Source organism: Telopea speciosissima, chromosome 3 (genome assembly GCF_018873765.1).
Source record: "Telopea speciosissima isolate NSW1024214 ecotype Mountain lineage chromosome 3, Tspe_v1, whole genome shotgun sequence".
Taxonomy (NCBI): domain Eukaryota; kingdom Viridiplantae; phylum Streptophyta; class Magnoliopsida; order Proteales; family Proteaceae; genus Telopea; species Telopea speciosissima.
In genome coordinates this window covers 16,093,165-16,106,279 of record NC_057918.1, presented here as the reverse complement: position 1 = coordinate 16,106,279, position 13,115 = coordinate 16,093,165, and the positions used below count along the sequence as shown (strand labels likewise).

General features: G+C 42.6%; 1 protein-coding gene and 1 long non-coding RNA gene across 3 annotated transcripts in view; one reads left to right on the top strand and one right to left on the bottom strand.

The window, feature by feature from the left end:
- Window positions 1–13,115, top strand: part of LOC122654503 — a 26,267-nt gene extending 13,152 nt beyond the window's left edge. Inside the window, exon 5 of the long non-coding RNA XR_006331922.1 lies at window positions 13,105–13,115. This is a non-coding gene — a long non-coding RNA (uncharacterized LOC122654503). The remainder of the gene's footprint in view (window positions 1–13,104) is intronic.
- LOC122654501 (golgin candidate 5-like) overlaps window positions 809–13,115 on the bottom strand; it is a 47,477-nt gene continuing 35,170 nt past the window's right edge. The window contains exons 9-21 of one of the 2 annotated variants that reach the window (XM_043848620.1): window positions 6,262–6,546; window positions 6,112–6,171; window positions 5,901–5,984; window positions 5,623–5,688; window positions 5,422–5,520; window positions 5,121–5,339; window positions 4,449–4,566; window positions 4,134–4,357; window positions 3,743–3,802; window positions 3,532–3,645; window positions 1,389–1,463; window positions 1,244–1,288; window positions 809–1,120 (exon numbers count right to left, since the gene is read on the bottom strand). In XM_043848620.1, the coding sequence (XP_043704555.1) occupies window positions 1,256–1,288; window positions 1,389–1,463; window positions 3,532–3,645; window positions 3,743–3,802; window positions 4,134–4,357; window positions 4,449–4,566; window positions 5,121–5,339; window positions 5,422–5,520; window positions 5,623–5,688; window positions 5,901–5,984; window positions 6,112–6,171; window positions 6,262–6,546 (1,437 nt within the window). In that variant the 3' untranslated portion in view covers window positions 809–1,120; window positions 1,244–1,255. Of the gene's footprint in view, window positions 1,289–1,388; window positions 1,464–3,531; window positions 3,646–3,742; window positions 3,803–4,133; window positions 4,358–4,448; window positions 4,567–5,120; window positions 5,340–5,421; window positions 5,521–5,622; window positions 5,689–5,900; window positions 5,985–6,111; window positions 6,172–6,261; window positions 6,547–13,115 lie in introns of both variants that reach the window. The other variant, XM_043848619.1, reaches the window with a different exon arrangement.

The window sequence follows — 13,115 nt, the reverse complement described above, 5'->3', positions numbered from 1 at the left end:
TTACCCTTCCAATTCAAGTCTCTTTCTGGTTTAGGGTTTAGGATATAAGAGTGGTGGGGGCAACTACCATTTAATGTAGTTAACCCAATCACCTTAAAAGTTGATCAATCTGTACAGAAAAAACATGAACTGTTTTTGGTGTATCCAGCACGATCACTTTTCAATGTAGTACTAAAGACTGGTATCAGTGGCTCTTGAACCAGCCCTGAGGGATAATCAATTCGAGGTTAGCAGCAAACAGGGTTTCACAAATTCAAATTGGATCTTGATCGAATCAGATCGGAATCAGCCATGACCAATCCCAATTCCAAACATTCCAGAGCAGCCAATTCTAGAGTTTTTGGGATCTGATTGCTGGGTTTCAAATCCGAGGGGGCGATTCTAGGATTCCAGGGTTTTGGGGACCATTTCAATTTGGATCGACGAGGACTGATTTGAACCCCAATTCCGAGTTTAAAATCCTTGGCAGGGAAGGAGAGGGCCATCCACTTTTCCATAGAGAATTTTTCTTCTCAAATACAGAGTACTTTCTGCCATGTGTCTAACATGGTATGTACTATAGATTTTTCTTCTCCAACTTTGGAAATGCGAATATTTTCTCCAAAATGAAACGTCTCTTTGGCATTTATCATAGCAGAAAAGATGCACAAAATAATCTCCCCCCCCCCCCCCCCCCAACCAAAATCCCCCAACCAAAATAAATAAAACTGACGAGGTCCTAATTCAAGGACAAGGACTTTCTGTCCATCCAAAGCTGCTGCCATCCATACTGCAATAACCCCATAACACTATAAGTCCAGGTAGCTGAAGCAGCAATTCAAGAACTTTAGCTTTATTAAATCAGGCCTACATGGAACAGAGCAACTGAAGAGTTAAATTACTCTTCAGAAACTTGATAAAAACTGCCTTGTAAAGAATACAAATTGCCTCCTCAGCTGAGGAGTTAAATTACTCTTCAGAAACTTGACTTTGCCAGCCAGCTATAGTTTTCATTATAACATGTTAATTTCAATATCATCAATTACCCGAAATGATATACACCAATTACTCAATAAGCCACAGTTTAGGATGGAAACTTGGCAGTATTCCCAAGGACATGAGCCTGTGTATGCATCTCCAGCTGAAACATTACAAACCAACATCGAGAAGGATGCACATAGAAGGAATATTCAAGCAACTAAACAGATCAGTCAAATATCCCTAACACGACATTGCAAATAGGACCAGACTGAAGAGCCAAAACCAAACCAGATGATCAAGAGGCACCACTGGAACCCAAAATCTCAATCTGTTAAAACATTTAGCAAACAAATAAAAATTATGAAAAACACAATAAAAAAGAACAATGATGAAATGCCAAAAAAGATGCTGCTGCCAGGGATTAGTACCTTGTTCACAAGCAAGTTTACTTGCTCTCTATACATCTCTTTCAAGTCTACAATATCGGCTCGGAGTTCTTCCAGCTGCACAAAAGTGTCAAGTTCAATTCACACCAATTGTACTCAGAATAGAAGCCGATGCCCAAAATTATGGTACTACTGACTATTGAATCAGGTATAAGATCAAAAGAACAGAAAAGAATGCCTCTAATATTCCATGTACTAAAAGTGAAGTTACTTCAGCAATAGATGAAATTTAGAAATATAGCGAGGCCATGATAATGGCCAGGAAGAGTTTGAAGCCTTACATGCAGTGTTTTAGAACTCAGTATTGGATCATCTAGATTGCCCAACCCAGTTGGTATCAGATTAGGCGATATGTTCTCGAACCAGTGAGATACAAAGGGAAATCAACTTGCGACAAAATTGCAAGTACAAGGATAGAACCAGGTTTGAGAAGAAACCAGATAACTCGATAGAAGAAATTTTAGGCCTCTTAAACAGGTTTAAAACTAAAATGCAATTGTGGGAAATAAAAGAATTAAAAGAAAAGATAGAAAATATATGATCAGGAATCACTACCTGATCAGCTGGGTGGCATCCCACCAGTAACCCAACCTTGGAATCACCACCAAGGCTTCCTAGAATCACCACCAGAGGTCCTACTAAATCACCACAGCAGGGGAGCATTATGAATTACCACAAAACCAAAGGCACGAAAGCAAGAATTCCATTACTCAAAATCGTTGGGACTGTCTAGTCTTTACAATTATTTTATAATGCTGCAAAATAGAAAGAAAACAGAAATAAAACTTGACTCAAAAACTACCGATCGATGGGCTGCTTGGCAGCCTTTACTTGCTCAAAAACTGACCTTTAATTCCTTCCCATTGGCCAGCTGCTTTGGGAGGTGTTCTATCTTCACTCAACCATCTAATAACAACCTACTCAGATAAGGCAACCTCCTCTATTGCAGAGTCTAAAAAAGAGACTCCTTGATTAACTTGAACACTAAATAAGAAAAGGAATAATAGTCCTGAACTAAACGGAACTACACCCAATCGTGCCAATGTGGGTGTCCTAATCTGACCATGAAACTGAATTAAGACTACTTAAATATGGCTGGACTCGTAGAGTCCCTAATTTGGCCATCTACTATTACAAAATAAATAAAGATAAACCCCACAACTTGTCTTGGAGATAAGATTCCTGAAAATCAGGAATTCTGGAACCGCAAGCTGTAGGAGACTTCCAAACTGATTCCCAGGAGTAGACTGGTTTGAACCAGAAACTGGTTCTCAGTTGAACCAAAGAAACTAGACCATTTTTTCCTCTTTCTACCGCAGGATCCCACATCATGAGGACACCCGGTCTAGGGAAGAGCAGGACCGATGATCTTTATTATTTTATCAATTTCCCGTCTGGATTGATCCTTGGTGGCTTGGTCTGAATCCTCCAATCCCGAATGATCTGGATCTGCCCAGAACTGCTCCGGACTACAATACCAAGTTCCAAATCTTTGCTTATGTGGTAAATTTATTTTGTTTGCTTTTCTTTTATCATTCTTTGATCTTAAGAAGCTTTCCAAGAATTTTTTTCAACTTTTCTAAGCTTAAAAGCCTCCCCATAATATTACAGGGAATATATTTCACCGTCCCTGTCTTTCTCCCAGATAAATCAAGTGTCTCTGCTTCATCACAAACAATTGAATCCCTCAACCACATATCTATTAAGTTTACCGTCCCGAACCATAACACAAGTTACTATTCAAAGCCCCAAAAGTCAAAACACATGGTTAAGAAAAAGCAGCTTCAACAAAAATTCAGCACATTAATCATCACTGAGGAGGGGTCATTATGAGAAACAAGAATGGTGTAGCGTGTGAAAGCTCAACAAGTCTGGCCTCATTACTATCGATGGATTTTGGGATCCAATGCTCACAAATTGAACAGGTCCAAGACAAAAAATAAAAAGAACCTGGAGACATTACTAACAGTGGTAAATGCATTAGTCTGCAGTTCCAAAGCATGAACATTCTTATTCTAATCCACAGCTATGGGCCCAAAGCTGCTTTTACTTCCATGTTGCTCAAAGTTCACTGCATTAGTCACCATGGCACAATCACTTTTATAGCTAAGAACAAATTGCGTACCTCTTCATCACGTTCACCCATTAGCTCCAGTGCTGAATAGTGCCTCAGTTTTAGTGCTTCTAGCTCTGCCTGTAAACCAGGCAATGCAGCTGCTTCTGTCCGCAGTTGTTCACACTGCAAACACAGAAATAATTAGGTTCAATGTATTAGAGAGAGAGAGAGAGAGAGAGAGAGAGGGGGAAAAAATAGAATGATAATGTTGGAAGCCGACCTGGGCAGTCATTTTAACTAATTCTTCGGCAAGAGAATCACGGATGGATTCCAAGGACGCCTGAAGTCAACATGTCAAAGAAATAACTAGGGCCATATAAAGATAAGAATGAAAATAAACATTGACAAGTGACAACATTATTAAATGAAAACGTTTGAAACTTATAATGAGGCTAGATAACATATATCTAACCCAGTCATTTAGATAACATAACACTGCACTCAAACACAGAAATAAGGTACTCCAAGAATAATTAAAAATACAAAGAGATATTCCAGAAGACAAATATAAAGAATTCCAACATTCATATTTGCAGATAATCATAAGACATGACGAAGAAAAGAAATTAAAAAACATGACAAGAAAAAAAATTATATAATTTGTCCCATACCAAACGGGACATGTATGATGCAAGTTCCCCATCCTTCTGACGTAGTGCGGCTTCAAAGGTACTTGGAGTCATGCTCTTCAAATAGTACCGAGTCATGGTTGTCTCAAAAGGATGCCTCCTCTCAGATAAACTGCCAGATGAGTCCAAAGATGTTTGCAAGAAAAAGCTTTCCTCCATGCTGCTTAGGCTTCCAGCACTAGAAAGTTTCCTGATGGACACATTTCCTGCAAAAGAAGAAAAAATATAACCCAAAAATGTTTAAAAAGAAAAAAAATCATAGACAAAGAAAATGATGTAAAGCACCCGATGGCTTACCATTTTCAGCATAAAGATTCAACTGCTTTGGTGTTGCAGCTTGATCAGATATGGAAGAAGTTTCACGACGAGTAGTTCTTTCCAACTCCAACCTAGCATTCTTCTCCCGTTCTAGCTCCTGCAAATTGTCAGGTGCTAAAATCAAGATGCTAGCATTCTTGTTCCAAATGATGTTCAAAATACCAACAAAAGATACAAATAATATCTAGGAATAGAAACTTGTTTGGAGCCTTAAAGCATTAAGCCATGCCAACAATGGTATATATAGTTCTTGGGCAAGGACTCAAAAGACTTGTATCAGAAACTTCATTCCTTGATGATAAAAATCCAGGTAGGTAGATGTTATGGGAATTCAAAGAATCCTCCTACTTCAGAATTTTAGAGTTCTCACAGCATACTACCAGAGGAGAGGATGAATAAAGGTGACCAGCAAGGTGTATAACAGTATTAAGAGTCATTCCAAAGAAGTAAGAACTAGTAGATGACCAAAAAAAGCGGTTGTCATACGCAAGTAGGGAAAGAAAAGGAAAGGAGTCCAGAACTGTCACATCCCATCCATTGGACTGCTGGGATCCAACATGATACAAATAATTAACTGTTCAGGAGAGTTCATAAACATAGCATATACTGGCATGCATATCAGTGCCAAACTTAAATTAATGGCAGAACTACCCGGTGTAAGAGTTCTCTGTGTGCTATTGCATCCTGCAACTCTTGCTTATGTTTCTTTCTGAGATCCCTGAGCTCTTCTTCAAGTTGGCTGGCACGGCCTTCATGAGTATCAGCATCCTCCTTTGCTGCAAGGTACTCCTGCCTATTCTCAGAAGCTCTCTGCCTCTCCTTTTCAAGGGAGCGACTTAGCTGTGTTTGCTCTGTCCTAAGACATGAGATCTGAAACCTAAATAAAGTAAGCTGATGTCCAGGATTGACCTTAAATATTAAAAAAAAAGATTGTCAGAGAAAATAGAAGAACCTGAGCTTCAAGGACATTTATGCGAGATAAAGTTTGTGATAGCCGTTCATTCATGGACCGCTCATTTTCCTCAGCAGCTGCAGCTTTGGCTTCCGCCTCCTGAAAATCCATTAGTGAAAGAACTCTGAATAATAAAGCACATGGAGGAAATCCCACATGAAGAAATAAGAGAATGCAAGTCTTCTTCTAAATGTCAATAACCTGCAGCCGAGAATTCAGGGATCTCTCAACAGCAGCCCAGGCTTCAGCCCTTCTGGCATTTGTCTCCTGTTACAATCAAACAAGCACCAAATTCAAAGCCCAATAATCCAAAGCAAACAAAGAAGGAGAAGAAGACATAAAAGAAACAAAAAAGGAAAAGGGTTATCACTAAAAACTTTCCCCAGCACTTCAAAAGTATATATCAAACTGAGAAAAAGTTTATAAACCATTAAAAAAGTTCAAAAAATAAAGTCGAATAAAAAGAGGAAGATCAAAACCTGCATAGCTTCAATTTGTCTCAAAAGGGGCCTAGTCGACTCAGGAACTTGTGTAATCAACTCCTCACAACGACGCTCACTTTCCTGGGAACCGTATAGACCAATATAACATGGAAGCCCATAAATAACTTATTACAACAGAATAAAATGTTAGAAGCACAAAAAAAAACATTTTTAAGTGAGTGATATGGTCATAGAAAGGTCAGCACACTTGATATCGCTTTTGAAGATCCTCAATGTCTCTCCGAAGCATTTCTTCTCTGAAAACTGCCTACAGCATAGAACAAAGAAGAAAAATCAAATCATTTTGTGGTGCATAAGCAGGTAGTAAGCTTCCAATCTTCATGCTTCAAACAAGTACCTGCTGCTCCTTCCGACTAAGAGTTTGTCTTAATTCTTCGAGTGTTTGAACTAGAGTAACTTCACGTTCTTCAGCTTCTCTCAGACGAGACTCTAGTTCTGTCCGAGCTTCATTATTGACTCGTGCTTCTGCTAGTGCTTCAGCCTCCTTGGCTGCATTCAGTGCATTAGTGAAATATTCCTTTTGAGCTGCAAGTTCTGCTTGGTTTTTTTCAATTGTTTCTTGTAGTAACTTCTCAGTTGCAGCTTTATCTCTCTTTATACTCTCTACTTTGCTCTCCTCTACCTGGAAAATTTACAAATATTGCTACATGCTTATAATCAGGAATACCATGTCATCTAATACCATTAAAAAGAATCATGTATTAAGATTATTTCACAACAAAGAAAGAAGCTATTGCACGTTTTACATATGCCATAACCAGCATTATAGAGATTCCAGGTGCCACCTCTATGAAGAGATATGTTTGCAGCCAGAGAAAGAAAGATTTAGAAGATAATTAGCCACTTGTAAGGGAGAATATCTATCTGAAAGTGAGAGAATTGATCCTGATTAAAGCCATCCCATCTTGTTTACCTACAGATTACCTGTTCCTTAATGATTATAAAGTATGGAAGGTTGCAGCATATGCTTTGAAGAAAATAAATGCAAAAACTGGCGGGAAAAGTTACAGGGAAAGTGCAAAAAATGTCTTGATGTCTAGGGTTATTTTCTTTCACATAGCTTTAAAATATCAGTGGCTCTATCAGGTGGCGGGGGGAGAGAGGGAGAGAGAGAGAGATGGCAGGGGAACAGTGAATGGTTTCCTAGGAAAATGTCTCTAGCCTATGCATAGTTGCCAAGGAAGTGAGCGAAAGGAAACGTGAAACTGGTCCCAGATGTGTAAGCGAAGTAAAGGAAAAGGATACTTTCCCCCTCATGGCGATTTGGTTGGCAGAGAAACTAATGGTCAAACAGAGATTTTCCTTTTCTTATCTGCCAAATCCACCCGATTTGGTAAGATCTTGTAATTGACAAAAATAGAAAACTAAGGGACAGGAAATCGTAATTCAAAATAATTTCCCTGCGATGGCAACAAAACATGCCTAGGACTACAATTCATGGGAAATTTTGTCAGGGTTCCAACCCCCTTTTTGTGACTTCACTTACCATGCAAAAAAGTAGCTTTAGACTTTAAGATGGTAAGAAAGGTGACTGGTTGGTATTGAGTGTTTCTCAACAAGGGTTAGTGAGGCGCAGCTAACAGTAATAAATTTCTCTGGGGTTTTCAAATTCAATAGATTCTTCAACTTTGAAAAAAGAAATTTGGCTCAATCAGTTGTAGGTGACACAATGCCAGTGGGTAGCTGGATCCAAGCTCAATTAGTTGTACCATGGCATCATACCATCTAATCAGGGGAGCTAGATTCTCGTGCTCTCAAAGGGAGTTTACGTTCGCTTGGAGAATGAGGACTGTTAGTTCCCTAGCAAAAGAGTTAGCTAGAGGCAGGGTTATTAAATAGTCATTGTATAAAGTCCCTAACCCTATTTTCTGTTCCTCTATGAGGGTCCTTGAATTTGGCCTCTTATTGTTATTGTTTTTTTTTGGGTGAATAAGAAATTCATTACCAAGAAGGAAAAAAGAATTACAGTGCCCTCAAAGGGGAGCAACAAGACAAAAAATAAGAAAGGCCCCTAGCCTCAACTTGGCGGGCCAGGGGAAACAAGGGAGACAGCAGAGAGGCCCCAGGAGACAACAATAAGCCTGTTCCTTGGGGTGTCAGAACAAAAAGAAGAAGGGCTGACGATAGCTTCGCCTTAATATCAAAGGAAATGGAATCCCAAATCTGCTGGTAAGATCTAGAATTGGAGGTCCATTTCCTAATATTGCGCTCCATCCAAATGTGGTTCAAAGTAGCACAAAAAGCAAGCTTCCCAACAGTATCACATAGAGACTGGCCAGCAAAGGTCATGTCGATCCAAATCCATTCCCTGGAGAAAGGGAGAATTCTTCTAGGGGAAGGCCAATATTTAGCTAAGATGCTTTTCCAGATTGCTGCTGCAGTAGGGCACTCGAAGAAGAGGTGATCTGTGTCTTCCTCATTGTTCCAACAAAGGCAACACGAAGGGGAAACCGGGATGTGCCGATACCGGAGAAATGCTTGAGTAGGGAGACAATTGTTGAAGAACCTCCAAACAATAAAGCAGTGTCTAGGAATGTGATGCTTGAACCAGAGCAGCTTTCTCCAAGAGACGAGAGGACCCTTGTGCCGAATGATGTCCCAGGCCGATTTGGAGGAGAAGAGGGAAGGGTTGCTAGCCAACCAAAGAACGCAGTCCTGGCTGCCAGGAGTCCTTCTGGAGATGGAAGGGAGATCATTCCAGATGGTGGCAAGGTCCGAAGAGGTAGTGGGAGGGGGGGCCAGCCAGATTGATCTAGAATATCAGCCACCAGAGAGAGTCTGTGAAGGCCAGAAGCGTAAATGGTCCGAGGAGTAATCAGGGGGAGAAGGACTCCCTTCGGGTGCCAGTGATCCAGCCAAAGATAGGAAGAGAGACCATCTCCAATCTAAGATTTGATGACATGGCTGACCAAGTGGCGAGAATCTAGGATTTTGCGCCAAATCCAAGAAGAGTCATCCGACGGAGAAGCCGTCCAAATAGAATCGTGCTGAAGATACCCTGAGTAAATCCAATCCACCCAGATGCTCTTTTGCTTTGAAGAAATCTTCCAGATTAGCTTGCAGATGCCAGGTAACTAGCCAAGTTCACTTCTTTGATTTTCTTATGCCCAAACCACCTTCATTCTTTGGCAGACACACCACAGACCAGGGAAGAGGGTGAAGGAATCTAGAAGTATCATTACCCTTCCAGAGAAATGAAGCCAAAAGAGATTCCAAGGACTTAATAGTAGCTTGAGGCAACCAGCAGATTCCAGACCAGTAGATGTAGGAGGACTCCAGAATTGATCTGATAAGGACCAACCTGCCTGCATAAGAGAGGAGCTTGCCTTTCCATAGCTGAAGTCTTTTGCGAATGAGATCCAACATAGGGGTGCAGTGGTGAGCTGAAAGTCTGGCAGGGATCAAAGGAAGCCCCAGATACTTAACGGGCAAGAGACCTTCTTGGAATCCAGATCTGCCAAGGAAAGGGGCTTTATCCGATGCCGAAACCCCTGCAAAGAAAATGAGACTTCGAAGGATTGATGAGAAGACCCGATATCTCATGGAAGCGCTGCATGCATATCATAATAGTCTCCAGAGAGACAATGGAAGCCTTAGAGAAGATCATTAGGTCATCCACGAAAGCCAAGTGAGATAGGTTGAGAGCTCTACACGTAGGCATAGGAGCAATCAATTGTTGATTAGTGCAAAGCTGGATATCCCTGGAGAGAGCTTCCAAAGCTAAAGTGAACAGATAGGGAGACAGAGGGCAGCCTTGTCTAATTCCCATAGAGGCATCAAAGTAACCAGCCGGACTGCCATTAACAAGCACAGAAAACTTTGGGGAAGAGATGCAAGCTTGAATCCAGTTGACAAAAATGCAGGGGAACCCCATCTTGGTCATCACCTGACTAATGAAGTGCCACCTTAGAGAGTCAAAGGCTTTGTGAATGTCAATCTTCAAGAGAATAGCAGGGGAGTGGTTCTTCCTCTCAAATCCTCTGATAATGTCATGACAAATTAGGATGTTGTCCGAGATGTGTCTTCCAGGGATGAAAGCCGATTGGTTGTCACTGACAAGGATATCCACCACACTTTTGAGCCGCCGAGCAAGGATCTTGGCAATGAATTTGTACAGAAGATTGCAAAGGGCAATAGGCCTGAAATCATTCATAGCGGAAGCATCATCCTTCTTAGGGATGAGGCAAAGAAAAGTGTGGTTAATACCTTTGACCTGATAAGGGTTGAAGAAGAAGCTGACAATGGCAGCAATAAGATCCTGCTTGATGATATCCCAGGCTGCTAAAAAGAACCCCATACTGAAGCCATCCGGGCCAGGAGCAACCGACACTTTGAGAGAGTGAATGGCTGCCACAATCTCATCTTCATAAGGAATGGAGCTCAACGAGCCAAGGAGAGCCGAGGGGATGAATTTGTTGAGCAGATCATTCGGGATTGGAGAAGAGGCCAACTGAGGGGTGCTGAAGAGACCCTTGAAGTGCTGAACTGCCAAGTCTTTGATATCTTGAATAGTGGAGAAAATAGAACCATCTTGGGCTGTAAGATGAACAATGGAGTTTGCATTGACTTTGGCCTTCAGAGATCAGTGAAAATAAGCAGTATTGGAGTCCCCTAGATCAAGCCACTTGATTCTGGATTTCTGTTTCAAAAAGCTTTCTTCTTGAGCTAATAAGGAGGAGAGCTCAAGAGAGATAGCTTTTTCTTCTTCTACTAGAGCACTATTACAATGATCTGCTTGCAGCCGCACCTGAATAGATCCAAGCCTGTCTTTACAGTCCAAAACCTGCTGGGATATGTTGCCAAAGGTGTTGGAATTCCAGTCCTTAAGAGCTGCCTTGACATTTTTTAGTTTTTTGGAAAAAGCAATGAGGGGGGGGGGGGGGAGAAAGAATTAACAGGTTTTTCCCAAGCTTGAAGAACTGTGGATAGGAAAGAGGGGTGAGAGGCCCACATGTCAAAGAATTTAAAGGGTTTTGGGCCAAAGGAAGGAAAGGGTTGTATGGAAAGAGAGATGGGAGAGTGGTCTGAAATATCTGGGCTGTCAAAGTTGACATGAGAAGAGGGAAAGGCTGAAAGCCATTCCTCATAGACCAAAACCCTGTCAAGCTTACAGGAGATTCTGTTTGCACCTGTTCTTTTGTTGCACCAAGTTAGAGGAAACCCAGTCCATCTTAGGTCATTAACCCCCATATCTTCAATACACTCATTGAAGGAGCTGATTGCTTCCAAATCCAAGTGATCACCTCCCATCTTTTCATAACTGAATCTAATCACATTAAAATCACCCCCCAAGCCCCAAGGAAGGTTGCCAATCTGCCTAGCAAGGCAAACAAGATCAGACCACAGGGGAAGTCTCGAAGCATGACAATTGAGAGCATAATCCATGGTGAAGAAAAAGGAAAAGTGACCCAGGCAGTCAGAGAAGGAGAGATGGACAAATTGGGAGGAAGAATATAGGAGAGAAAGAGAGATTTTTGAAGAGTCCCAAAGAATCCAGATTCTACCATTTGGGTGATGAGCATAATTAGAGAGGAAAGACCAGCCAGGAGCTAGAGAACGAAGGATTTTGGCATGGTTGGGCTCTTTGATATGGGTTTCAAGGAGGCAGCAGAAGTTGGCCCGAGACAGGTGCAGCTTGGAGCGAACAGAAGCTTGCTTGGAAGGGGAGTTCAAGCCCCTAGTGTTCCAGATGAAACCTTGGATCATTTGGAAAGGGGGGGGAAAGGCAACAATGGCTTACAGAGCCTGGACAGGACTGATCTCGATCGAGTTTCACTTCTATGTCGTCTCAGATAGGAGTGGCGAAGGTGGGAGGCAGGGGAGTGCAACAGCGCAGGGGGGCTTGGTGGTATGCAGTCGTTGTTGGGTGAAGGAGACAAAGAAACAGGTGGGTTGGGGTTTGCGGGTTGCAAAGAGACCCGCGAACCCGAGATAGGAGGGGGATCACTTAAGTTGGGGGGGCGCAGCCAGGGGTCCAAGTGGTTCGAGCCGAAAGAGGATAAAGAACCAGGGGGGCCACAATGGGATCAGAGAAGCCAGGATGAAGGGGGCCCACAAAGGGAGGACAAAAAGAAGTCGTCGAAGACAGAGGCAAAGGAGTCTCACCAAAACCAAGAGACAAAGACGGAATCAAAGTGCCAGGCGAAGAAGAAGGATGATTCGCTAAGCCTGAAGACAGCAGAACAGTTGCAGAGCCTGGAGAACCAGGGGAGCCAAGGAAGGAAGGTTCAGTGCTTGAAACCTGCGACATCCTCGACCTACTCCTGGGCAAAACATCGAAAGGGATTTTATCGGGGCACGAGATAGGACCAGCATCATCTGCTTCGTCGTCTTCAGTGGCAAGGACACTGAACCTGTTCTCGTCAGATGGAAAAGCCTGCAGGCTTGGTTGAAGCAACTGTCCTTTCCCTTTCCGACGAGAGTTCCGATGTCGAAGTCTGCTTCTAGTTCTTCCCCGGGAAGGTGATCGTAAAATGCTAATGGTCGGATGGGAAATTTTCACCACTCTGGTGGCAAAGTGAAGAGATTCAGACGCCGGAGTGCTTCCAGCATCGACAGAGGGAAGAGGTCCTGCCATCAATCCTTCGACAGGGGAGCTTGTCGCGTCAACAGCAGCAGCAGGGGCAATCTTCTCGCCTTCACCAGCACCAGAAGTTGGTTTGCAGAGTTGGGAACCGTGTCCATAGGTCTTGCAAACCTCACAATGGGGGGGCTTCCATTCATAGTGGAGTTCCTGTTCAAAGGAAAAATCTTCACCCTCCTTGACCGTGATAAAGGAAGGGAGGGGTTCATCAGCCGAGACCTCGACGCAAATACGAGCATAAGCAAGTCTGTCTTTTCTTCTGGTTCTCACATCAGAGAAGAGAGGGGTGCCAAACACTGATCCAACCAAACTGAGACCATTGGTGCACCAATAGTGAAGGGATAGCCCCGGAAGGGTAACCCAGAGGGGGATGGAGGTAGGGTCGATTGCCTCAAGAAGAGAGGTTTCTTACCAACAAGCCAGGGTCCACCCTCCAGGGCACGAGTCTTATCGGATTCAGCAGAGAATTTGAAGATGAAAAATCCGTTATCCAGAAGAAAGGCATCCATGGTGCCCTGCGGCCTCCATTGCTTAGAGAGGGACAGTTTCACAGTGTGAAAAGGGGGTCTGGAACCAAGGAAGTGACCAACTAAGCAGTTCTCCCATAG